This window comes from Tachyglossus aculeatus, chromosome 25 (genome assembly GCF_015852505.1).
Source record: "Tachyglossus aculeatus isolate mTacAcu1 chromosome 25, mTacAcu1.pri, whole genome shotgun sequence".
Taxonomy (NCBI): domain Eukaryota; kingdom Metazoa; phylum Chordata; class Mammalia; order Monotremata; family Tachyglossidae; genus Tachyglossus; species Tachyglossus aculeatus.
Window position 1 is genome coordinate 12,181,168 of NC_052090.1, and position 26,154 is coordinate 12,207,321.

A 26,154-nucleotide genomic window follows, 5' to 3' on the forward strand; every position below is an offset into this window, starting at 1 on the left:
GGACAAGGAGGGATACTACTCCGTCCAGTGCTCTCAACTATAAAGGTGATAATGTCCAGCGGTTCTTCACCCAAAATATACTTCCCTCATTCCATTTCTTCCCTCTTCGTGAGTGTCCTAGTTGAATGTGATAATTACTGGCTCCTTGAGGGGTAGGAACACAACCCAAAATCGCTTGGAAAAAAAAGGTAGAATAGGCACAAAGCATTCTAAAAATAAGAATCTTGGTCTAGCTTTGAACAGCTTGGGGTACATAAAAATATCATTCTGAATTTCATCTCATTGCAACCTAGTCTGATTCTAGATCTTTTGGGAGGCTGGTACCAAAATAGTCACAGACAATGTGAACTGCAATTCGTTGGAGACTGTGAGCTGCACAACTCCAATTTCCACTAACGGAAGAATTGGGGTATTAAAAGTCTGCATGTGAAATTGAAGAATCAACCCCTAGAGTAGAAGTCTCAGATCCTCCTGTTTACCCAAGAGCCTCTCTAACGATAAACTCCCTCTTGGTAGTAAAATGTACCATGACATGAACAGTACAGTAACAAACAGAACATACTAGATAGATGCAGCTGCTGATTTTACACATCTTCCAAGATTTATTGTTAGTAAATCAATCAATGGCATTTATTGACCACTTTTTGTGTGCAGGGCAGTGTACTGAATTTTCATGTATCCCAAGAAGTCTAGTTTTCTCATCCAATTCATTTACACTTCTGGCTATTACTCCATCCCTAACCCCACTCTCCCTCAAGCTTGGATAAATGATGCTATGTGAATACTGAATGTATTATTTTAATAGAAAACGATCCACTTATATTTCTCTAAAAATACATTTGTGAATTAAGTTGTGGGAATTCCATATGTAATTATACTTAGTAGAAATTGAATGCAAACCTCAGTAGCAACCTAAAATACTTAGAAAAATAGAAATAGATTTTCTAATGAGTTTGAAATTTAAGACAAAATTTTATAGTGTTCTGAGGGGCTAATTCTTTCCAATGAAGCATTAAAATGTCCAATTTTCCTTATATGTCTGTTGCCCTCTCTCTTCTCATCACTTATCCTTACATTGCAAGTTGCCTGATGGTCAGGAATTTTCCCCAGTCCTTAGTACAGTGCTCTGAACCAAGTAAGCACTTTATAAGTGCTTAATAAATGCCATTACTACTACTAAGGTTATCAAACCCTACAAATTTGCCAAGACCCACTCCTTGATCCAAAGAAAAGTAGCCTGGGCCTAAATAAAGGAATCAGAAAGGCAAAATTTTAATGAAAAATAAAAAATATGACCCTGAGCACCAGCACGGTAAGTCTTCCAATTATTCCAGCTAGTCTACTTTTACAGTACCATCAGAGATCACAATCCTAAATATGGGAGGAGTTGGAGAAAATTTGGTGGACTGCTAAAAAGTTTTCCCACCTATTTGGAATGGTAGTCTTGTTGGAATTTGTTGCAAGTGAATTTGTCTAAATATTTTTCCAGTGTCTCCACTGAACCCATTAAGCTGGTTTTGAATTTTTCTTTGGCCTCTTGCTCTCAAGTGATAAAAGAATTCCCCCTTGGGGAGGGGGAAAAGCCCAAATTTCTTTAGAAAATTGTGCACAAAGGAAATGGTATTGATTTCCCTTAAGGAGTACTCTTCTGAAGCAGCCCTAATTTGCAAGGCCAAGAGATGGCAGCATTTACCCCTAAATTTTCCTACGGTGTCCAAGTTCTCCTGCATGATATTTATAGACTGTCTTGTTCAGATTCTGAATTGCTGCAGCAAAGAATGAGGAAAACAATCAGATGTCCTCTGCTGGAATCGAACAGATTCTTTTTCCTAGAAGAGAGCTTTTCTCTAGTTTGTGTTCAAGGAGCCCTGACAGCAATATCTTCATCAATTACCTGCAGGGTACTGCTAAAAAATGTAATGCCACCTTGAACAGTGAGGTTTATTAGGCAAGAGAAACAACAAGACAAAGAAAAAGGAGGAAATTAAAGATTGGAAAGGCAATATACTACAGATAGAGAGCGTTGTGGTCAGGTAACGTGTCTACCAACTCTGTTATATTGCATTCTCCCAAGCATTTAATACAGTGCTTTGCACACAGTAAGCACTCAGAAAATATGATTGATTACAATCAATCGTATTTATTGAGCGCTTACTGTGTGCAGAGCACTGTACTAAGCGCTTGGGAAGTACACACACACACACACACAAACGATCTCTGTCCACATTCAATGGGAATTCTACTGATGATGAACGTCTAGTGATGGGCACAGGAAGAACTGAAGAAGTCAAGCCATGACCAAGAGTCCCTCACATTATGCATTCATTTGAAATCTGCACAATTAATAAATGTTAGATAAAACTGTAAATGAAAACTTGCTATAAAGTAAATTTTAAAAGTTGTGCTTGGTAGAGCCCGTTGTTGGGTAGGGACCGTCTCTATATGTTGAAAATTTGTACTTCCCAAGTGCTTAGTACAGTGCTCTGCAGTAAGCGCTAAATACGATTGAATGAATGGCCAGAGAGAATACAATGATGATGATGTATTTACAATGCTTCTGTTCTTTCTCGCTATGAGACCACACTTACGTTGAGATTTCACTTAATGTGTAAAGCAACTACGCAAAACAGTAAGAGCAGGACTAAATTGTGTTGAAATTAAATGAACCTGTGAGCAAGAAATAATTTTAATAAATATGGAAAACACAGCCCTTAATACCAGTAATCAATCCAAGGTATTCACTGAGCTCTTACTATGCACTGAACACTTGAGAGAGTACAATACAATAGTTTCGCATTGGCTCAGGTTACTGTGAACACTGTTTTTGGATGCATCTCCTTGATAATGCTAGGCTCTTGGAAACTTGTAAATCGATAAAAAGAAAATTGGACTGCTTTTAAAAAACTATTCACAAGGTTAATATAGATAGGCTAAGGTGCTTTTTTGTGATTCAATTATCTCAATTTTTCTTCGTCCTGACATTCCATGTTCACACAATCTTTGTTTACTGGGCTCAATTGAGACTGTCAATATATTAGTTTTATCTATAAAGATTTTAAGAATCTTTCTGCTTAAATAGGTTGCCTTGTTTCAGATATCATGGGTTTGCCTTCAAGCTCCTATTAAATTTAAAAACTTGAACAGGTTTTCCTTTAAACCTTACCTGGATGTATCTGGTCTCAAGATATCTGCTGAAAATTCATTTCAGGTTCCCCAGAAAAGGCAAGGGATCTTCAACAAAACTAGGGGTCAAGTTATAAATCCAAAGGTGGAGCCTATTGTGCCTGGGATGTACATTTAGACAAGAGACAGCCAGAAAGACAGCTGCCCTGGGCATAATTTAGTCAGCCCACTGCTGATGGGAATGAAACCTGGCAATTTCCCATTGTTAACACCATACCTGGGAATTGTCCTTGCTGCAACTTAAAATATGAAACATGGGTGGGAGCAGTGGCCTTGTTCAGGGCCAAGAGAGCCGCCTCTGCCTCAAAACTGCCACCAGGATATCAAAATCATGACGTGTACATCTCAAGGCAGATCTAGGGAAGTAGTAGTAGTAATATTTATTAAGCGCTTACTGTGTACAGGTGTGCAGAGCATTGTACTGAACACTGGGAGAAAATACACAGATGGGAAATAGTAACAGTAATAATAATAGTAATAATGATGGTATTTATTAAGTGCTTACTATATGCCAAGCACTGTTCTAAGCACTGGGGCAGATACAAGGTAATCAGGCTGCCCCACCTGGGGCTCACAGTCTTAATCTCCATTTTCTAGATGAGGTAACTGAGGCACAAAGGAAGTAAATGGCTTGCCGATGGTCACACAGCTGACAAGTGGCAGAGCCGGCATTAGAACCCATGTCCTCTGACGCCCAAGCCTGTGCTCTTTCCACTATATCATGCTGCTTCTCACTATGCTTAATACCAAATAAAAAAAACAGACATGGTCCCTATCTCTCTGAGGGCTCACAATCTAAGAAATAGTGCCAGAGTTTGGGTCAAAACATTTCTAGAAAGCCCTGGCAGTGGAAGGAGCTGAACCAACCTGAATTGAGGCAGGGGGGCCAGGGCTGAATGACTCCTGAGAAGCTCAGTCTCACTTGTAGCCTCTGACTTATCAACTAGTGGCATTTATTGAGCACCAATGACATTTATTGAGTACTGTACTGTACATATCCTTAGTCTGCTGCTTCCCCTACCTGTAATGTATTTTAATGTCTGTCTCCCCCACTAGATTATAAGCTTCTTGAGGGCAGGGATCATGTCTACCAACTCTGATGTACTGTACTCTCCCAAGTGCTTAACAGAGTCCTCTCCGCACAACAGTAAGGGCTCAGTAAATACCACTGATTGACTGGTGCCTTACCCAGGCTATGAAATTGGAGGGTCGGGGCTGCTCTTATCGGATCAAATTTCTTCTGTAGGAGCCAGGATGGAGCCCCTCCTACAGAGGGTTCCCCAGAGCCCAGGACTGGTTCCCTTGGGCAGCAGACGATCCTGACATGTAATTATTCAGTGCTTATTGTTTTTCTCCTTTATCCCTTCTCTTTCCTTTTCCCTGGGAAATCTGTGCCTTTCACTCTCTGTTGCACACAGCAATCAATCAATCAATCAATCGTATTTATTGAGCTCTTACTGTGTGCAGAGCACTGTACACAGCAAGGATATATACTCCTTAGTTTGGGGAGGTTAATGTGTGTTAGCTATTTTTAAACTTGGTTCCGATGTTCAAAATGTTTTTAAATGTCAATCAGTAAATTGAAGCAAAATGCCAGGGAAATAGCACCTCAACTTTTGTCATGTCTATTTAGAAAGAAATAGGCTGAGAGCACCTTCTAGTCCCTCTAAATGACATCCTTATAAAACTGGGGAAGGCACTAGTTTATATTTGGCCCAATGAAATTTTAAATTTGCCCTAATTCTCATCATTAATACTTATAAACTGTAATCTCCCTGTGGGCAGAGAATGCGTTTAACAACTCTGTTATTGTTTACTCTCCCAATCACTTAGTACAGTGCTCTCTGCACACAGTGAGTGCTCAGTAAATGTAACTGATTGATTAGTCTTTCTGTGGGATCATAAACTGCAATAAATGAAAAGATTTCACACAAATGCAATTCTGCTCTACAAGGAAAAGAAAATTTTGACTGATTCTTGGAAAAATGAAAGACCTCTGAGGGAAAACAACTTTCAAAAGTAACTGACCATCAAATAGAATTATTGTTAGACACCTGCACTACTCCTGAAATTTTCACATTTTTTCTGACAAAGAAATGTTAAGCTTCATTAATAAAGTATATTTACCTAAAGTGTAAGCACAAAAGGTAGACAGAGCAGCAAACCACCACACCCAATTTGGAATACGTCCAGAACCTGCAAAAACAACAGGAAAGGCCAGTTCAATCAACAGGTTCATAAAAACTCAAAAGTTAACTTCTTATATCTATTATTTCAATTACAGAATAAAAGCCTTCCATTTTTAATGATGCTCTCAAATCAAGCAATCCTAAACATAATCCACTTTGCTATCTTGCAGGAAAAGTAATCAGTACACTCACCATCCAAAATGTGCTTTTGTTACATATTTTGACTAGCATATCTACAGGGAATTAGAAAATGATCCTCAGATTGCACATCTATCTGGATACAACGTTGATGTAGGAACAAACAGCTGTGTTCATGGCGTGGTGCCTTTTGAGGTGAGCTTATTAAAACACGGGTTTTCCTTCACATGGAGTTGGATTATAACCATCATACTGTAACTAACTGAAATATGAATGTCACAGGCTTATATCCTATCTTCTTCCTCCATAACCCCTAACCCTTGCTTTCTACTCCTTAGTCCTTATTCCCGTCTAGTACATGAAGAAACTTTGGGAAAACTGTGCATGAGAAATGATGTCATTCCAAACTAATACGGCACCTGGCAGTACAGAAGTTACAATGAGAGGTTTTGCCTAGAGGGGCTCTAGATGGGATTAGTTTCCCCAAAACGGGAGGAAATTAATGCCACCAAATTACTCTAGAAATTGAATTTGCTTTTTAGTTGCCTTCGGAAAAGGCCTAAAGTACAAGTAACTGCCACAAAATGTCATAAAAGGAAGGAGCAATCAAGCTGGCTCTGCCTGTGGTTCAGAAACCTGGGGAAAAATTAAGATTCTATTTCCTATTAAACTCTTTGGGAACACTCCTGAAGACTCCTTCAATTGAAACATATGAGGGAGAACCACTGTTATTGTTGGTGGTGTTTCTGAGATAATAGGAACTGTACAAAACATTAAAATACACAGTCACTGCCCTCAAAGTGTGCCTTCACAAAAGGCAAAATAATAATAGTTACCATATGTACTAACTGCTAACTCTGCGCCCAAAACTGTGTTAAGCGCTGGCCTAGAGGAAAGACCATGGCCCTGTAAATCAGAGGACCTGGGTGCTAATCCTGGCTCCACCGCTTGTCTGCTGTGTGACCTTGTACAAGTCACTTAAACAATCAATGGCATTTATTAGAAGCAGCGTGGCTCAGTGGAAAGAGTCAGAGGTCATGGGTTCAAATCCCAGCTCCGCCAACTGTCAGCTGTGTGACTTTGGGCAAGTCACTTAACTTCTCTGTGCCTCAGTTACCTCATTTGTCAAATGGGGATGAAGACTGTGAGCCCCCCATGGGACAACCTGATTATTTTGTAACCTCCCCAATGCTTAGAACAGTGCTTTTGCACATCTTAAGCGCTTAATAAATGCCATTATTATTATTATCATTATTTACTGAGTACTTACTATATGCAGAGTTCTGTACTAAGCACTTGGGAGAGTACAACAAAGTTGGTAGACATGTTCCCTGCTCACACTGAGTTTACAGTCTAGAGTCTTAACTTCTCTGTGCCTTGTTTCCTCACCTGTAAAATGGAAAATCACTACTGATCTACCTCCTACTTACACTATAAGCCCCATGTGGGACAGGGACTGTGTCCAACCTGATGGTCTTGTACCTACCCCAGCACTGAGCACACAGTCCAGGACATAATAAGCACCGAACAAATACCACAATTAAGATTAAAACTAAATCCGCCACAGCCCCTGTGTCATGTGGGGCTCACAGTCTAAGAGGTAGGAAATCAGGTATTTTATCCCCATTTTACAGCTGTGGAAACAGGCACAGAGGAGTTAGAAGACTTGGCCAAAGTTGTATAGCCAGGCAGTGGCAAAGTTGGGATAGGAACTTAGGTTTCCTGACTCTGTCCCATACTCTCCACATGACATATACCACCTGTACTAGCCTTCTCACTCGCTACATTTTGAGCCCCAGTGGGAAATAACTGGTCAGGAAGACAGTGTGCAAATAGGACTGTGCACATCACTACTGCTAGAATTCATTCCTTCATGCAAATTCTTAGTCTTCAAGTCTCATGATTAAGGCTAATCTTTGGTTCCAGATAGCAAGACTCTATCCATCCATCCATCCATATGAAATATGGTACAGAGACACAATGATTCTTGCTTTATGCTTAGTTTTAGTTTGGGCTTTGATTTATTTTTCTCTTGAGTTTTTAGATTTCATTTTTTAATGGTATTTGTTAAGTGCTTACTATGTTCCAGGCACTGTACTAAGGGCTGGGGTAGATATAAATTAATTAGGTTGGACAAGCCCATGTCCCACATTGTGGCTCACAGCCTTAATCCCCATTTTACAGATGAGATAACTGAGACATAGAGAAGTGAAGTGAGTTGCCCAAGGTCACACAGCAGACAAGCGGCAGAGCCAGTATTAGAACTCAGGTCCTTTCATGTAATTTATGTCCTTATCAGCATAGCTCTCCTCTTTCTTAACTACTCCCTGTCATCACCTTCCCGAGGGGTACCTCCTCCAGCCTTCATTTCCTCCCACCTCCTATTCAGCCTCTTCCCTTTTCTCGGGGAAGAAGAAAACATGGCTAGCCATCTGTCCTTCTCAGAGGCATGGAAACGCTACCACACTTTTCCTTTTAGTGTAGGGGCAAGGGAAGGGTGTGGGAGGTCAAGTGATGGCAGGAGATAGTTGATATCTGCTTTATAATCCAAATATATTGTCTGATCACAAGAAATGATTCATTACCTGATGCAGAATAATCCCAGTCATAATGGCATAATATCAAATAATTAATCAAAATCAACAAGAATCCAGAAAAGGTAAGCAGATTAGGAGCAATCCACAATGGCACTATCTGAAAAATACAAAATAAAAAGTAACAAATTAAAACATAAGGGCCTTAATGGGTTAGATATACTTACTCCTCTTCCCAATTCTCCCCTTCTTCACACACATCTACATATACCCCATGATCCACTAGTTTTCTGCCATCATTGGAGATCCAGCTTTCATGTAGGGACCGTCTCTATATGTTACCAACTTGTACTTCCCAAGCGCTTAGTACAGTGCTCTGCACACAGTAAGCGCTCAATACGATTGAAAGAATGAATGAATGCAGATCATGCCCAGTACGGTGAGCCCAGTGAACAATGGCTTCTAACCCTGCAGGCGGGGATTTTAAATTAGGTTTATATTATACTTGTAGGGGAAATATCATTAAACCACAGTGCCAGGATTGAAGATGATATAATGCCAAATGAGGACAGAATGCCAGAACATGCCTTCTCGTCAGAACCTAATACTAAAATTTAGAACTGTGAACTTGAGGAATAATGGTTCTTCTGCCCATATTAACTACGGGGACACCATTCATCTCTGAGATCCAGCTCTTCTTTCAGTGTCTTTCATTTTCCATTAGCTGCCTTGCTTGGCTCAGTGTTACCCTAGATAATTCCATTGTAAGTGTTGCCTCCTGTTCATATATGGTGCCCTGGCACAGGTGCTTTCCCATTTTTTGGGTCTCTGACTACTGTGGTGAGTTCTCCAAAATTTGTCACACATGCCAGGTCTTCACAGATAGGGAAAGTTCTGTTAGTTTTTCAAAGCCTCCGCCTCAACACAGAAGCATCACTGCCTAGGTGAGAGAGCATAGGCCTGAGAGTCCTGTCAAAGTCACAACAACATTTCCACCTGATTTAGGAATGGGAGGACCTGGGTTCTAATCCTGAGTCTGCCACTTCTCTGCTGTGTAACCTCAGGCAGGTCACTTCACTTCTCGTGCCTCAGTTACCCCATCTGTAAAGTGGAGATGAAACCTTACTCCCTCCTACGTGGATTGTGAGCCCCACATGGAACAGAGGCTGTGTCCAACCTGATTATCTTCTATCTGCCCCAGCACTTAGTACAGTGCTTGGAACATGCAACCCACTTTAAAAGTAGCATAAAAATAAAAAAAAATTTTTAAAGTGGTGGCCATCAGGGATGGGATCAGAAAGAGATTTCTCCCGTTCCTAAATCAGGTGGAAATTGTTTTGACTTGAACAGACTTTCCTCTATTTGAGTGGTTCTGCTCAAAAATGCAAAAGAGACTGATGAACCTGCCCTAGTAGTTAGGGGAATGTTAAAATCCACCAAAAACACACATCTCTGGAAATGGAGAGAGAAGTGTTCAGTGGGTGGCAAGAGCATGATAAGGAAAAAAGAGCATATTAAACATGTGTCGTGGAAATGAAAGAATAAATAATAAAGGCTCTATCATCCATAAGGATGCCAGGGAAGCCCCAAGAACATCTCCTACTCCTTCAGGCATCCAAGGGAAGCAGAATGGCCTAGTGGAAAGACCACAGACCTGAGAGTCAGGGGACCTGGGTTCCAATCCCAGCTCTACCACTTGTTTGCTATGTTACCTTGGGTAAGTCACTTAACTTCTCTGTGTCTCAGTTTCCTCTAGCAGAGAGTATAGTGCTTGGCATATAGTAATTGCTTAAATACCACAATTATTTTTACTATTATTATTATTATTATCATCCTTGAACTAGGTATGGTTGCCTGGCCCAGATAAATATGTCAGTGCCTTGAGGGTTTCCTGGGCTGCCTAGGGCTCCTACTGTTTTCCTAGGGGACTTTCAACTCTCAAAGAATTTGGGGATTTTGGAGGAGCTAGCTGAGTCTGAAGCTGCCAAGAATCTACACCCATGATGCCAATTCACCACGTTGTCTAATGCCCTCAAATAAGTGCAGAGCAAAAATTCCTATTAGCAAAAATGTCCAATTTAGTTTTTGAAGAAAATGAACCATGGATTAAATCCAAGATGGGTTAAATTGCACTGGCAGCATGCTTGGGACTGACAATCAAATAGGCAAAAGAAAGAACTGTTTTGACGAATGATACAGCATGATGATGACATGGTGAACTGAGCAATTCAGTTAGTTAACTCAATATCTGTACAGCATGGGGATTGAGAAGCACTGAAGTTTCTCAATATGCGCCTCTGAATGTTCTATATATAGCCATGATGAAAAAAATCATCTTGAATGTACTGGTTCTTAGTGGGCCCTCCCAACTAAGGGTGTATCTTTTTGTTGCTGGTAGGATTATTTTTCTTCTAAATGCTCAAATCTTTGATTTCACTAATGTATCATCAACGTTTAACACAAGACAAAAATATGTGGCAACTTGATATAAGGTTTACCTTAACAATTCTGTTCCAAAGGTGTTGCATAACATACACTGATAAAGGGTTTGTATCAACCGCACTGTACTGTAAAGAAGAAAGAAAATGTAGATCAGTTATTATGTCTGACATTCGCAGGTATGATTTGAAAAAGACACTACTAACATATGATATGTTACAGCCCCTCCACAATACATGAAGCCCTGGGATACGACCATGCCCTTTGCTGACTTACACTAGCATCTGAAAGCCCTACACTCCAAAACACTTTCAATAACTGCAGGCTAAATCTATTGCCTCCTTGCTTCTTCTATCCTCTTCCTTTCCAGCAATGTACCTGCTCCCCTTCTACTCAAGTATTTTTTTTTCTTTCTTAAAGACTAATAGTGAAGCCAGAGGCTGGCCCTGCCAACTCTACGCAGAGCAGAAAATCTACTGGGAATAGGGGAAGGGAAGGAAAGGGATTTACAGTGTAATTTTTATTTGCCAATTGGCTTGGCCTTCACAGAGTTGGTTCTGCAGTAGAACTTAACTACATGTAAGCTTACTGGAAAAGGTACCCCATGATACAACCATTCAGGGAACGCCTATATTTTTGAAGACTAGAGCCTGGCTATGAGATGGGGCACAGTTTTTCTGATTAACTATCAATACATGAGAGAAGGAATTGTCAGAGCACGATTGCCCTAAAACCCCTTGCCCAGAAAAAGTCCTCAAGGTTGATTTACTATTGATATTATTTTATTAGGGTTTAAAAAACATTATAGTTTTTTTTCAGGAGAAGATGAGGTCTCATTTTATTTAAATCTATTGAGAAGCAGCCTGGCCTGGTGGATAGAGCATGAGCCTGGGATTCAGAAGGACCTGGGTTCTAATCCCAGCTCAGCCACTTGTCTGTTGTGCGACCTTGGACAAGCCACTTCATTTCTTTGCCTCAGGTACCTCATCTGTAAAATGGGGATTAAGTCTATGAGCCCCATGTAGGGCAGGGACTATGTCCAACCTGATTTGTCTGTATCCACCTCAGCGCTTAATACTGTGGCTGGCACATAGTACAGTGCTTAACAAATGCTAGTATTGTTATTAATAACACGTAAAACAGCAAAACAAGATTCGTTTGATTTTCCTATCCCCAGAATTACACTACTAAACAGCTCTGTACAGTTAAAAGGCAGACGTCTTTCCCTAACTGCCCAGATGGAGCCACACTTTAATTTAGCCAGAACCTGGTTCTTCAGGCTCATCCAGTTCCCAAGATTGACCTTCTCTCTCTGGGAAGAATTGCTGAGGCTTTGGGCCTGGTTTATTTAAAATTCTCTCCCTGTTCCTAGAACTGGCAGTCCTATGAGTAGCTTGCAACCTAGTAACTTCATTCTAAGCCCCGCCACGGTCAGCAGATTTCACAGAAAGGAAAACAAGCAAAAAAGACAGGTGACTAGAACAGAGTAGCAGCATGGCCTAGTGGGAGAGACCATGAGCCTGGGCATCAGAGGACCTGGGTTTTAATCCCGGCTCCACCACTTGTCTATTGTGTGACCTTGGACAAGTCACTTAATTTCCCTGGGCCTCAGTTAACGCATGTGTAAAATGGGGGTTAAGATTATAAGCCCTATGTGGGACAGGAACTGTGTCCAACCGGATTATCCTGTATACACCCCAGCACATGGTTCAGTGCCTGGCACATACACAAGCCCATAAAAAGGGAAAAAAAATACCTTCCACAGAACTAGAATTAATGTTCCTATTCTCTGAGCTTTTATTTCAGCAGACTATTAAATCATTTTTATGGGCCAAAAAAAGATTAAATAAGAAAGATTTAGGCCTGGGACACTGAAAATAATCCAACTTCTTACAGAATATCTCGCAAAGCAAAGGGGCAACCAACCCTAGAGAAGCAGCGTGGCTCAGTGGAAAGAGCACGGGCTTTGGAGTCAGAGATCATGGGTTCAAATTCCGCCTCCGCCAATTGACAGCTGTGTGACTTTGGGCAAGTCACTTAACTTCTCTGTGCCTCAGTTACCTCATCTGTAAAATGGGGATTAAGATTGTGAGCCCCCTGTGGGACAACCTGATCACCTTGTAACCTCCCCAGCAATTAGAACAGTGCTTTGCACATAGTAAGCGCTTAATAAATGCCATCATTATTATTTATTATTATTATGTGGCCAGGTCATGGTATCCATGACAACCAGCTGTCATGATGTTTACCTCCCCCAGCCCCCTGGACTGAGATTCATTCAATCATTCAATCATATTTATTGAGCGCTTACTGTGTGCAGAGCACTGTACTAAGCACTTGGGAAGTACAAGTCAGCAACACACAGAGACGGTCCCTACCCAACAACAGGCTCACAGTCTAGAGGACGGGTTCACAGTCTAGAGAGGATCTGAGATCTTAGGTGGGTTTAAGATAACTGGAAGAGGTGGGAGAAGATCATTTACCACCAAAGACCACCCACTCCTCCAGGAACACTACTTCTACTCTACCATCCAATTCACCTCTAAGGGGAAAAACTGGCCCTTGCTCATATACTTCATTCCTCCTAAGCAAACAAAACTGTACCTCACTCAGGTCTCTCTGTGGTACCTCTCTGTGGGACTCCTTCAAGGTTCCGTACTGGGCCCCCTTCTCTTTTCCATCTACACCCACTCCTTCAAACTTTTTTGCTCCCATGGCTTCAACTACCATCTCTACAGGGATGATTCCCAAATCTACTTCTTCAGCACTTTACATCTCTCCTTCTCAGTAGTCTCTCATTTCCTCCCACCTTCAGAACTTCTCAACTTGGATGTCCTGCCAACATCTCAAACTCACCGTGCCCAAAACAGAACTCCTCATCTTCCCACCCAAACTCTATCCTCTCTAACACTTTCCCATCAATGTAGACAACACTACCAGGAATGGTCCCTATCTCACAAGCCCGTAACCTAAACATTGTCCATAACTCATTCTCTCATTCAATCGGTCACCAAATCCTATCAGTTTTATCTTCAAAACATTTCCAGAACCCGCTTCTTCTCCTTCCAAACTGCTACCACTCTTATCCAAGCACTTATATACCACCTTGATTACTGCATCGGTCTCCTCACTGACCTCCCTGCCTCCTGTCTTTCTCCTCTCCAGTCCACACTTTGTTCTGGCTGCTCAGATCATTTGTCTACAAAACCATACATTCCATGTTTCCCCATTCCTCAAAAACCTCCAATGGTTGTCCGTCCACCTGCACAAACAAACCCCTTACCATCAGTTTTAAAGCAGCTCTCCCACTCCTGCCTTCCCTCACTGATCTTCTACTACAACTCAACTGCACACTTTGCTCCTCTAATGCCAACCTACTCACGCACCTCGGTCTCATCTGTCTCACCACCAAACCCATGCCCATGTCAATCAGTGCATTTTCTGAGCACTAACTGTGTGCAGAACAATATATTAAGTCCTTGGGAGAGTCCAAGAGAGTTGATAGACATGTTCCCTGCCCACAGGGAGCTTACAGGAGGGGGAAATAAAGTCATCACACTCGTCTGGAATTTCTTCCCCCGTCATATCTGATATGATTGAATGATAGACACCACTCTCTCCATCTTCAAAACCTTAGTAGCCATCTTCTCCCCCTTTTAGACTGTGAGCCCACGGTTGGGTAGGGACTGTCTCTATATGTTGCCAATTTGTACTTCCCAAGCGCTTAGTACAGTGCTCTGCACATAGTAAGTGCTCAATACGATTGATTGATTGATTAGTAAAATCATATCGCCTCCAAGAAGCCTCACATGACTGTCTTCCTTTCGCACTGTCTATGCAACTGAGTCTGTACCCACACACTCACAGCCCCACAACACTTACACGCTCTGCACAGAGTGCTCAGTAATATGACTGAATGAATATGTATCTTTTAAACTGCCATTTCCCCCAATCTGTAATTTAAGTGTCTGTCTCCCCCCCTTACACTGTAAACTCCTTGTGGGCAGGGGTCGGGTCTAATAATTCTACTGCACTGTACCTTCAGCCAAGCACTTAATACAGTGCCTGTCACATAGTAAGCACTTAAATATCATTATTATTATTATTATTATTATTATTATTATTAATACCACCACCTGATTAATTAGGTTTTTTTAACTTCTTTTGTGTGCTCCCCTAAACCCTGCAGTACCCTGCAAACAAGAGATGCTCAGGCAATGCTGTTTTAAAGGACGATGGAAGGGACACTTGCTCTTAGAAAGCCTACAACTCAGTTATCTTGGTCTATCTCATTACTCAGGCCCATTTCCTTAGTAGTTAAGGCTTGGATATGGAGATCTAGGATCTCTGAGCACCTCAAAGCAGGCAGGAAGGGAAAAGTAAGGTAAGGAGGGGGATGTTAGAGCATCTTGGTAAGGTGTCTGGTGAGTTGCAGGCAGTTTTACTGTCCAACTCCCTCATCTGTGAATAATTCCCCCTACAATTCCTAGCTAGTGTTCTCCAGGCAGCTAATCAGTGGGAAGAGGGAAAGAAGCATCATTATCCTACACATCACAATGAATACATCCAAACTTTTAAAAACAGCTGAAAGGAGAGTTTTAGCCATGCTTGACAGAAACCAGGACAATAATGGATCTCTCCCTCTCCCTGTTCTTGAACTTCATCTAACTGCTCAAGAGATAATCAAATCTTTTTGTATGTAAAAGGGCCTTCCTGAACAAATAAAGCCAATTACTTGATGTTACTAATGTTATAGAGAAAATCAAAGGTAAAAGTGCCTGCTCCTGGAACACAGAGAACTAAAGGTCTAGTTTAATAATATCCTGGGGGATTTTAACCAGACCCAAAACTGGTTGCTAATTCCAGATTTTCACCATTTGCATTTTAGTAACTGGTTGCTATTGTGAATGAAAACTCAATTCAAGGTTTTATTTTCTGGGCTGACAGAGAAACCAGTATACTGTTTTAACTGGGCCTGACTGAATGGCAGCCTATTTTCCCTCAGTTTCAAGTCCAGTGATCCCCTCACTAGGTAAGTTGGCTTGTCAAGGGGAGGCAGCTTATTACTCTGCTTCCCAGGCCTCACCAGAAGCTCCAATGCTCTGCACAGAATAAGCGCTCAATAAATACAATTGATTGACTGAAAGGCCATCTGTTGGCCACATAAGTTTAGTCATGTCACAGATCAGAGGTGGAATCCCTTCACAAACAGATGTAATTTCCATTTATTTTGTAGTGCCAAATCTTAAGGTTCATAAATACCCAAGTTTTCTCCTACTCCAGCTTCTTCTCTGAATATGAACTGCATAAGGCCAGCATGTTTAACTCAGGAGACCAGGATACGATTCATTTATAAGTGGGACTCAGATAATGCTGTTGATTTTTTCTTTCCCAAAGAAAATTTCAAAAATCTGGCTAGGCAGCTTTTTGTGACCTGGTTCAAAGTTTAGGAATAAGGCCCTATTCCTGGTTTGTTATAACAGATTTACAGAATGAAATAGCAAGAATGTCTCTATTCTGATGTCTGTAGCTATGGCAATAACGACATCAGTTTCAATTGGAACTAAATGTGTTTATAGAATGATAGAGAAAAAAATCAGTATGACTGCAGAAAATGATTGCTTCTAAAAGGCAGGATTTTTCTAATGGCCTTTGGAGTATGTAGGTATTAGCAAAACACCATATTTATCATTGCCTTTAAAATAATCATCTATGTGAGTTCTTTTTTTTCCCCCTATTTTGCTGTTTTCTTTCCTCAAAACCCAGGTCAGACACTGCACTGCATGCACTCCAGAATCCCCATTATTTTCATCTGGGTTCTAACTGCAGCTCTGCTACGTACCTGCTGCATGACTTTGGGCAAGCTATTTAATTTCTCTGTGACTCAGTTCTTCATCTGCAAAATAGGGATTCAACGCCTGTTCTCCCTCCTGCTCCAACTTGGAGCCCCATGAGGGACCTGATTATCTTGTATCTACCCCAATGATTGACAAGTAGTAAGCACTTAAATACCACAATTATTATTGTCATTATGACATCCCCTTGAGTAAGCTCGATTCTCTCTATCACAAGGATGGATAACACACTGGATACTCCCCAAAACAGTGCAGGACGTTAATGGAAAACAGAATACCTGGGGGACCAAAATGGTATACTGTCCAGAGATCATCAGGCTTACCACAGCCTCTGATCAGGACTGCTCCTAAACCCGTTAAGATTGCCAACAGGAGACTCTATCCAAGGGTGGCAGCTTTCAAAGAGGACTGGGATGGGTTAAAATTCAGAGGCTCAGAAGAACCTTCTTTTGCACAGAACGAATTGATATGAGGCAATAGAGGAAAAGAGAAGGTTAAAAGATAGGTGAGATTAAGGACAAATACTTTTCTCATTATCATGAACTTCTGAGCTATCAACCAAAATTTAACTCCAACCAGTGGCTGATGGTTTCATCTCCGTATCTGAGACACCAACACCTCAGGTGTTGGAATAGAAGCATGATAATCATGCCTTATTGGCCTCCTACCATACTTGCGCTTTGTGCTAGATGCTTGAGATGCTCTTCCTTCTAAAGTACATGGAAAATCTGGAACTCATAATCACAGGAAGTTGTGTATACTAAAAATATCATCAGTCAAGAAAAGGTAAGATAACTTCCTGTTTAACAGGTCCACAATGGGTTACTAGAGGGAAAGTTTGAGATGCAATAATAATAATAATAATTGTTAAGCACTTACTATATGCCACATGCTGTACTAAGCACTGGGGTAGATACCTGTATATATGTATATACCTATATATATGCTTGTACATATTTATTACTCTATTTATTTATTTATTTTATTTTACTTGTACATATCTATTCTATTTATTTTGTTAGTATGCTTGGTTTTGTTCTCTGTCTCCCCCTTTTACACTGTGAGCCCACTGTTGGGTAGGGACTGTCTCTATATGTTGCCACCTTGTATGTCCCAAGCGCTTAGTACAGTGCTCTGCACACAGTAAGCGCTCAATAAATACGACTGATGATGATGATAGATACAGGATTATCAGGTCCCATGTGGGGCTCACAGTCTAAGGAGGAAGAACAGGTAATGAATTCCCATTTTGGAGATGAGGGAACTGAGGCACAGAGAAGTTAAGTGACTTGCCCAAGGTCACACATCAGACAAGTGGTGGAACTGGAATTAAAACCCAAGCCTTCTGACTCCCAGGCGCAGGGTCTTTCCACTTGACCACACTGCTTCTAGCTTCATGATTCTAAGATGCAGAGGGGAAAAGATAGGAAAGGTAAGTAATGGAAGCTTGTTGTGGGAAGGGAACATATCTACCAACTCTGTTATACTGAATTGTTCCAAGCACTTTGTACAGTATTCTGCACAGAATAAGCACTCAAATACAATTACTTCATCCATAAACATTAGGAAAGATGTCAGGGAGGACAAGTACCACAAGGTTCCTCCCAAGCATCCTGTTGGAGACAGAATGCTGAGTCAGAAGGAATTGGCATTTCCCAGAAATGGCATTACCAAGGGAATTTACATCTACAAAAGTATCTATCTATCAGGTGGGTCATGATAAACCTAAAGTTCTTTAGGCCAGGTTTGACCCCAGACTAGCGGTTCATGGTTCTGCTGTTCTTGACTTTAGTTTCTGAGCTCCAGAGGTCATTAGCTACTTAGCATGAATATGAGGTTTCCCCTCTGCAGATCTGGAGCACAAATTTCCTTCTGCAAATTTTCCTTAAAAAATCACATACAACCATGCACATATTTTGGAACTTGAAAGCCACAATTACAGCTGAAATGGGGTGAAGACAGAACCAACAATTAATCAATGGTAATTACTGAGCACTTATCATGTACTCTCCTAAATGCTTGGCATACCACAAGAGAAATTAGCAGACACATCCCCTGCCCAACATGAGCTTTCAGTCTAGAGGGGGAGACTAGGCTTTAAAGCATGTGCTAATATCAAAGGTATCAGCTTTACAAAGCACCACAGACCAAGGGAAGTTGTCTGATCTTGTACCCTGGAGATCTTTAAGAATAGGATGCCTACCCATATTTCCCAGTGGCTTGAGTTACCATTGGAGAGGGAGCAGATAATAATCAATGATACCAGGCCAGCAAATAGGCTAGCAATACTTTCTACTGCATCCAACAATGCAGAAAACCTCATCAGGCCTTGGTACCAATAAATATTCACAGAGTCTGGATTGGGAAAGAAGGGCCATTAGGGTGCCTTGCCTAAAGTAGACTCAATAAAGGATGATGCTCATGATTTGCCTACATCGCTGGAAAGCTTCCAGAGTGCTTGGGGCTAAGGTGAATGGGCAGTGTCAGCCCAATGCCAAATTTGAAACAGTAAAGTTGCTAGGCCACCAGAATCCATGAGGATAAACTCATCATTCTCATTCCACAGCAGGGGCGTTTCAAAGCTGATGGAGGGCTACATGTGACCAGTTTATGGTTCAGGTTGGTCTGTTCTGCTAATAACGAAGCAGGTTGAAAAGAAAACAGACTCCTTGGGAGGGGCCCAGGGAGGCTGTAGACAAATCTGAATGCAATCTCCTCTCCCCTTTGAGTGTTTGTAATGAGCCCTGTTGTAAGGGGTCTCCCCTGTACTCTTAGAAACTAAACCACCATTTAGCACATTCCATTTTCTCTCATGAAATTCTAAGTGTTTTTTTCTAAATTATCTTAATACTTGTTTTCAGTGGAAATCCTCTGGGAGCATACTAAGCCTCAGTGTATCTGGGCTTCCATGAGTTGAAAAACTCTTGAGTGACTAAATACTGTACTGTGTAATTACGCTCTGACAATGAAATTTCCTAGGGGTATAGATTTTGTTTACAGCCTTCATTTTTTCCCACATTGTATCTTACTGATGTGTACTTTTATCCTCAATATACTGAAGCTGAGAAGACTGAGTAATTTGTCCAAGGTCACCTAGCAAGACTACAGCAATATCCAGAAGAGAATGCTCATAAATTTACCATCAGAAAGTGATCTGGGTTGTGGGGAGAATCTGACTCATTTTTGGCACTAAAACCTATTACTCCACTGCTGCTCAGAAGGGTTTTCTCTCTGCTGGGCGAGCTGTGAAAGCTTATCAAATATCAAGCTGCTGGGTTTCTTTTACTAGGAGATCTCTGAGCTCCCTTGATTGGGGAATGCTCTCAAAATCCTCAAAACAGAGAGCAACCCATCAACAATCAGGGGTTATTTCTGGTTTTCAATAGTACGTGCCTAGTGACAACTTCTCAAGTTCTGTATAATGGGGATAAAATAATATTTGCCCAGAAACATGTCTCCAATGAAAGGTACTTATCACCGTATATCAAGCTATTAAAACAAGGCAGATTGATCAATTGTATTTACTGAGTGCAGGAAAGTGGCTTTTGCTGCACAGACTTGAGAGAAGTCGAGTACCCTACCTAACCCTCAAAGCTCTCAGAAGAGACTCCCATCCCTATTTCATTCCCTGGCTCACAGAGAACTAAGATTAATAAAATAAATGTTATGCCAAGTGAAAAGACGGTGATTTTAGACAACCAATAACAAGGAGACTTGGAGTACCCCTCTAACCCATATTTGAGATTTTAGACAAGGCTACACCTAAACAAGCCCAGACAATTTAGTTTCTCTCCAAATTTTAGACTCCTGAGAAGAATCCGCATTGTCTTTTTTAAATACCCTGTAAGTACCAGGAATTTTCTAAGGAATAATACACGTCTTTTACAGAAGGATTATTTGTCAGCAATAGCTATAGAAATGTACTGACAGAACAATCTTGCCATTGAGTTCCTTGTTACCACAGACAGAAGCATCACCATTCGGAATGAATCAGCTACTGGTATTAGCTGCAGTGTGGTATGCAGTGAGATTTTATTACAAAGCTATCTAATGTGATTTGATACTTGGCACCTGGAAGCTAGTTTCGGAGAAGACAAGTCAATTGTAAGAGGAAAAGACTGCTGTTTTTCATTCCCATCCTTTTCACCAAATCATTTGTCTGCTAATTCAGTTGTACTGTAATCTCCCAAGCATTTAGTACCATGTTCTGCACGTAGCCCTCAATAAATACCACTGACTGATTGATTTACATGCTAGGAACCTGCTTCAGAAATTAGAAAAAAAGGAGAGGGAAGAGAGGCAACACAGCCTGCTCGAACTCCAGGGAAGTGACAAAGTAAATAAAATGGGAATGTATGATCCTAAGCAGTAGTTCTGTATCTCCTCAGGTACTGATGCTCCCTGCTTTTAGGAAGAAAGTCAGGACTCTGGTTAGTTTGGGGGGAAAAAATGTTGGAAGCTTGAATAGTTTCAGAAAATTCCATCTGCTACACTAAAGTTGTTGGACACATAAGAGGTCCTGGATGGGAAATGTAGTACAAGTATCCAGTAGCAAGACAGCATTCAGTCATCATTTGCTTTGAAGGTTTGTTAAAAACAAAAATTAAACTATAGGCATAAAGCAAAACATAGTAATTGAACCAAGTTTACTATGTCTGCCTTCTAGGATCTTAATTTCCTGTTCAGCTGATCACTAATTCACAAAATTCAGTTATCACAATGGGTCTCCCAGCCATGTATGAAATAAGAACATTTCAGTGTCTAAAGAGAACTCTATTTTAAGTGTTTAATTTTCCTCTTTTTCAACATTTGGGTATCTCTTTAATGGTTTTATTTCTATGGATTTTTAAAACTAGCCAGTGAGCCCTGTTTGGAAAGTCAGGGAAAGAGATGATTTCTAAAGGTCTGAGCTCCTCCCCAACAATAATAATAATAATTATGGTATTTGTTAAGCACTTACTGTGTGCCAGGCACTGTTCTAAGCCCTGGGGTGTGGGGGCAGGGAGGAACTAAGGGTTTGCCCTGGAGGAAACAGTCAAAAATAGGGGTCTGGCAGGACAACGAAGGTCCGCATGTTGGACCTGCACAACTGCTTAACATCTCATCTGTTGAATGGGGATTGGGAGTGTGGGTCCCTTGTGGAACAGGGACTGTGTCCAACCTTGATTGACTTGCATCTACTCCAGCTTTTTAGAGCAGTGCATGGCACATGGTAGGTGCTTGACAGGAGCCATAATTATGATTATTAGACCGTGAGCTCTATGTGAGCTAGGAATTGTGTCTGATCTGATTATCCAGTATTTACCCCCAATACTTGGTACACTGCTTAACACACAGTAAGCCCCTAACAAATATCACACTTGTTAAAGCAGCATGGCCAAGTGACAAGAGCAAGGGCTTGGGAGTCAAAAGGCATGGGTTCTAATCCCAGCTCCACCACTTGTCTGCTGTGGGACGTTGGGCAGGTCATACAACTTCTCCGCGCCTCAGTTCCCGCATCCGTAAAATGTGGATTAAGACTGTGAGCCCCATGTGGGACAGGGGCTGAGCCCAACCTAATTACCTCGTGTCTATCCCAGCATCATCATCAATCGTATTTATTGAGCGCTTACTGTGTGCACAGCACTGTACTAAGCGCTTGGGAAGTACAAGTTGGCAACATATAGAGACAGTCCCTACCCAACAGTGGGCTCACAGTCTAAAAGGGGGAGACAGAGAACAAAACCAAACATACTAACAAAATAAAATAAGTAGAATAGATATGTACAAGTAAAATAGAGTAACAAATATTTACAAACATATATACAGCTCTTAGAACAGTGCCTGGCACATAATAAGCGCTTAACAAATACTATTATTCATTCATTCAATCAATCATATTTATTTACTGTGTGCAGAACACTGTACTGAGCTCTTAGGAAGTACAAGTCGGTAACATACAGAGACGGTCCCTACCCAACAACGGGCTCACAGTTAGAAGGGGGAGACAGACAACAAAACAAAGCATGTAGACAGGTGATAATAATATTATTATTATTATTATTACTAGGTCCTTGGGCCTCTCTCCACCTCCAGCCAAGCCTTGACTCTGGCATCGTGCAGACCTTTGTTGCCACCCCCATGGGCCTCGGGTGGTGCAGACCCCCATCCCCAACCCCTTGGGCTCCAGGGCAGGCAGACCCTGGTGCCCACATCTGTCAAGGGCATCACGTTGGAGGTGCCCAGGATTCGCCCCCTCCTCGACATCCCGGGCAGAGACCCCCCATCTTCTCCCCCATCTGTAGCAGCAGGGGACAGAAACTTTTTGAGGAGGATTAGGAGGTGGGCATAGACACAAACACTGTGAGCCCACTGTTGGGTAGGGCCCGTCTCTCTATGTTGCCAACTTGTACTTCCCAAGCGCTTAGTCCAGTGCTCTGCACACAGTAAGCGCTCAATAAATACGACTGATTGGTTGATTGATTGAAACACCATCGGGCGTGCAAGAGTGCCCGTGAAAAAACACACGCATACACCGCACAGACAGGCACAAAACACCATCGGGCGGGCAAAAGTGCCCGTGAAAACACACACACACACACACACTGCGCACAGCCATGGGCACAAAGCACCACCGGGCGTGCAAGCGTGCCCATGAAAACACACACAGACACACACACTGCGCACAGACATAGGCACAAACCATCGGGCTGCAAACATGCCCGTGAAAACACACACATTCAGTCAATCAATCAATCGTATTTATTGAGCACTCACTGTGTGCAGAGCACTGTACTAAGCGCTTGGGAAGTAAAAGCTGGCAACCTATAGAGACAGTCCCTACCCAACAGTGGGCTCACAGTCTAGAAGGGGGAGACAGACAACAAAACCAAACATACTAACTAAATAAAATAAATAGAAAAGATATGTACAAGTAAAATAAATAGAGTAATAAATCTGTACAAATATATATATATACACATACAGGTGTTGTGGGGAAGGGAAGGAGGTAAGATGGGGGGGATGGAGAGGGGGACGAGGGGGAGAGGCAACAACGGGCTACACACACACACACAACGCACAAACATAGGCACAAAACCCCCTTCTCATCATCATCATCACCATCAATCGTATTTATTGAGCGCTTACTATGTGCAGAGCACTGTACTAAGCGCTTGGGAAGTACAAATTGGCAACATATAGAGACAGTCCCTACCCAACCGTGGGCTCACAGTCTAAAAGGGGGAGACAGAGAACAAAACCAAACATACTAACAAAATAAAATAAATAGAATAGATATGTACAAATAAAATAAATAGAGTAATAAATATGTACAAACATATATACATATATACAGGTGCTGTGGGGAAGGGAAGGAGGTAAGATGGGGGGGATGGAGAAGGGGACGAGGGGCTCTCGACTGTGAGCCCGTTGTTGGGTAGGGGCCGTCTCTATATGTTGCCGCCTTGTACTTCCCAAGCGCTTAGTACAGTGCTCTGTACACCGTAAGCGCTCAATAAAAACGAATGAATGAATGAAAATACTATCGGGAGTGCAAACGTGCCCGTGAAAACACACACACACCACCCAGACACAAGCACACAACAGACCACTGGGCGTGCAAAAGTGCCCGTAAAAATATATATACTGCGCACAGACATAGGCACAAAACATCATCGGGCGTGCAAATATGCCCGTGAACACACAAACACACACACACACAGCACAGACACAGATACACAGACGCCACTGGACGGGCAAACGTGCCCGTGAAAACACACACAGTGCGCACGGACATGGGCACAAAACATCATCGAGCGTGCAAACATGCCCGTGAAAACACACACACCGCACAGACACGGACACACAAACACCACTGGGAGGGGTAAACGTGCCCGTGGGAAAAAAACACTCACACTGCTCACAGGACACAAACGCCATCGGGCGTGCAAACGTGGCCGTGAAAACACAAAGACACCCTGGGCACAGGCGTGGGCACACAAACACCCCTGGGCGTGCAAACGTGGCTGTGAAAACACAAAGACACACTGAGCACAGATGTGGGCACACAAACACCACTGGGCGTGCAAACGTGGCTGTGAAAACACAAAGACACCCTGGGCACAGACGTGGGCACCCAAACGTGGCTGTGAAAACACAAAGACACCCTAAGCACAGATGTGGGCACACAAGCACCCCTGGGCGTGCAAACGTGGTTGTGAAAACACAAAGACACCCTGGGCACAGATGTGGGCACACCAACACCCCTGGGCGTGCAAACGTGGCTGTGAAAACACAAAGACACCCTGGGCACAGACGTGGGCACGCAAACGTGGCTGTGAAAACACAAAGACACCCTAAGCACAGATGTGGGCACACAAACACCCCTGGGCGTGCAAACGTGGCTGTGAAAACACAAAGACACCCTGAGCACAGATGTGGGCACACAAACACCCCTGGGCGTGCAGACGTGGCTGTGAAAACACAAAGACACCCTGGGCACAGACGTGGGCAGGCAAACGTGGCTGTGAAAACACAAAGACACCCTAAGCACAGATGTGGGCACATAAACACCACTGGGCGTGCAAACGTGGCTGTGAAAACACAAAGACACCCTGGGCACAGATGTGGGCACACAAACACCCCTGGGCGTGCAAACGTGGCTGTGAAAACACAAAGACACCCTGGGCACAGATGTGGGCACACAAACACCCCTGGGCGTGCAAATGAGGCTGTGAAAACACAAAGGTACCCTGAGCACAGATGTGGGCACACAAACACCCCTGGGCGTGCAAACGTGGCTGTGAACCAACACACACACACACAGACACAGACACACACCCGCTGCGGGAATGGGGAGTGGGGGTCTTGCTCGTAGAGGCCCCAGGCCCCCCGGCCCCCCATCCCTTTACCTTGTATCTGTCGAAGCCCTTCAGCTGCTGGGCCGTGACATAGGGCCAACGCAACATGTTGTGGCTTCCCCCGGGGGCGGAGCAGAGGAGCTAGGGGTTGGGCGACACGCTGCGCCCAGGGCCGGGCCCTGCCCAACCCCGCAGACACCAGTCGGGGCGGAGCTCCCGGGAAATCCTCTCCTCCGGCCGGGCACCTTCATCACAATAATAATGATGACATTATTAAAAGCTTACTATGTGCAAAGCACTGTTCTAAGCAGTGGGAGGTGTTACAATAATAATCTAGCCTCCCCTTAGTCTAGGAATGGGGTGCGGTTGGCAAAGATAAATTTGTAATGAGTCTTTGAGGTTCACTTGCTGGCTACTGTCCTCAATCAATCAATCAATCAATCGTATTTATTGAGCGCCTACTGTGTGCAGAGCACTGGACTAAGCGCTTGGGAAGTACAAATTGGCAACATATAGAGACAGTCCCTGCCCAACAGTGGGCTCACAGTCTAAAAGGGGGAGACAGAGAACAAAGCCAAACATACTAACAAAATAAAATAAATAGAATAGATATGTACAAATAAAATAGAGTAAAAAAATATGTACAACCATATATACATATATACAGGTGCTGTGGGGAAGGGAAGGAGGTAAGATGGGGGGGATGGAGAGGGGGACGAGGGGGAGAGGAAGGAAGGGGCTCAGTCTGGGAAGGCCTCCTGGAGGAGGTGAGCTCTCAGCAGGGCCTTGAAGGGAGGAAGAGAGCTAGCTTGGCGGAGGGGCAGAGGGATTGGGGGCATTCCAGGCCCGGGGGTCGATGGCGGGACAGGCGAGAGCGAAGCTATACTATGTGCAAAGCACTGTTCTAAGTTTAGCTGGGGGGTGTTACAATAATAATCTAGCCTCCCCTTAGTCTAGGAATGGGGTGCGGTTGGCA

The 26,154-nt window shown here is 42.7% G+C and overlaps 1 protein-coding gene across 2 annotated transcripts in view; it reads right to left on the bottom strand.

The window, feature by feature from the left end:
- The window catches only part of LOC119945561 (ethanolaminephosphotransferase 1-like), a 61,363-nt gene extending 36,038 nt beyond the window's left edge, over positions 1–25,325 (bottom strand). Inside the window, exons 1-4 of one of the 2 annotated variants that reach the window (XM_038766753.1) lie at positions 25,230–25,325; positions 10,543–10,611; positions 8,096–8,204; positions 5,311–5,379 (exon numbers count right to left, since the gene is read on the bottom strand). In XM_038766753.1, the coding sequence (XP_038622681.1) occupies positions 5,311–5,379; positions 8,096–8,204; positions 10,543–10,611; positions 25,230–25,286 (304 nt within the window). In that variant the 5' untranslated portion in view covers positions 25,287–25,325. The remainder of the gene's footprint in view (positions 1–5,310; positions 5,380–8,095; positions 8,205–10,542; positions 10,612–25,229) is intronic. The other variant, XM_038766754.1, reaches the window with a different exon arrangement.
- Between the last annotated feature and the right edge of the window lie 829 nt (positions 25,326–26,154).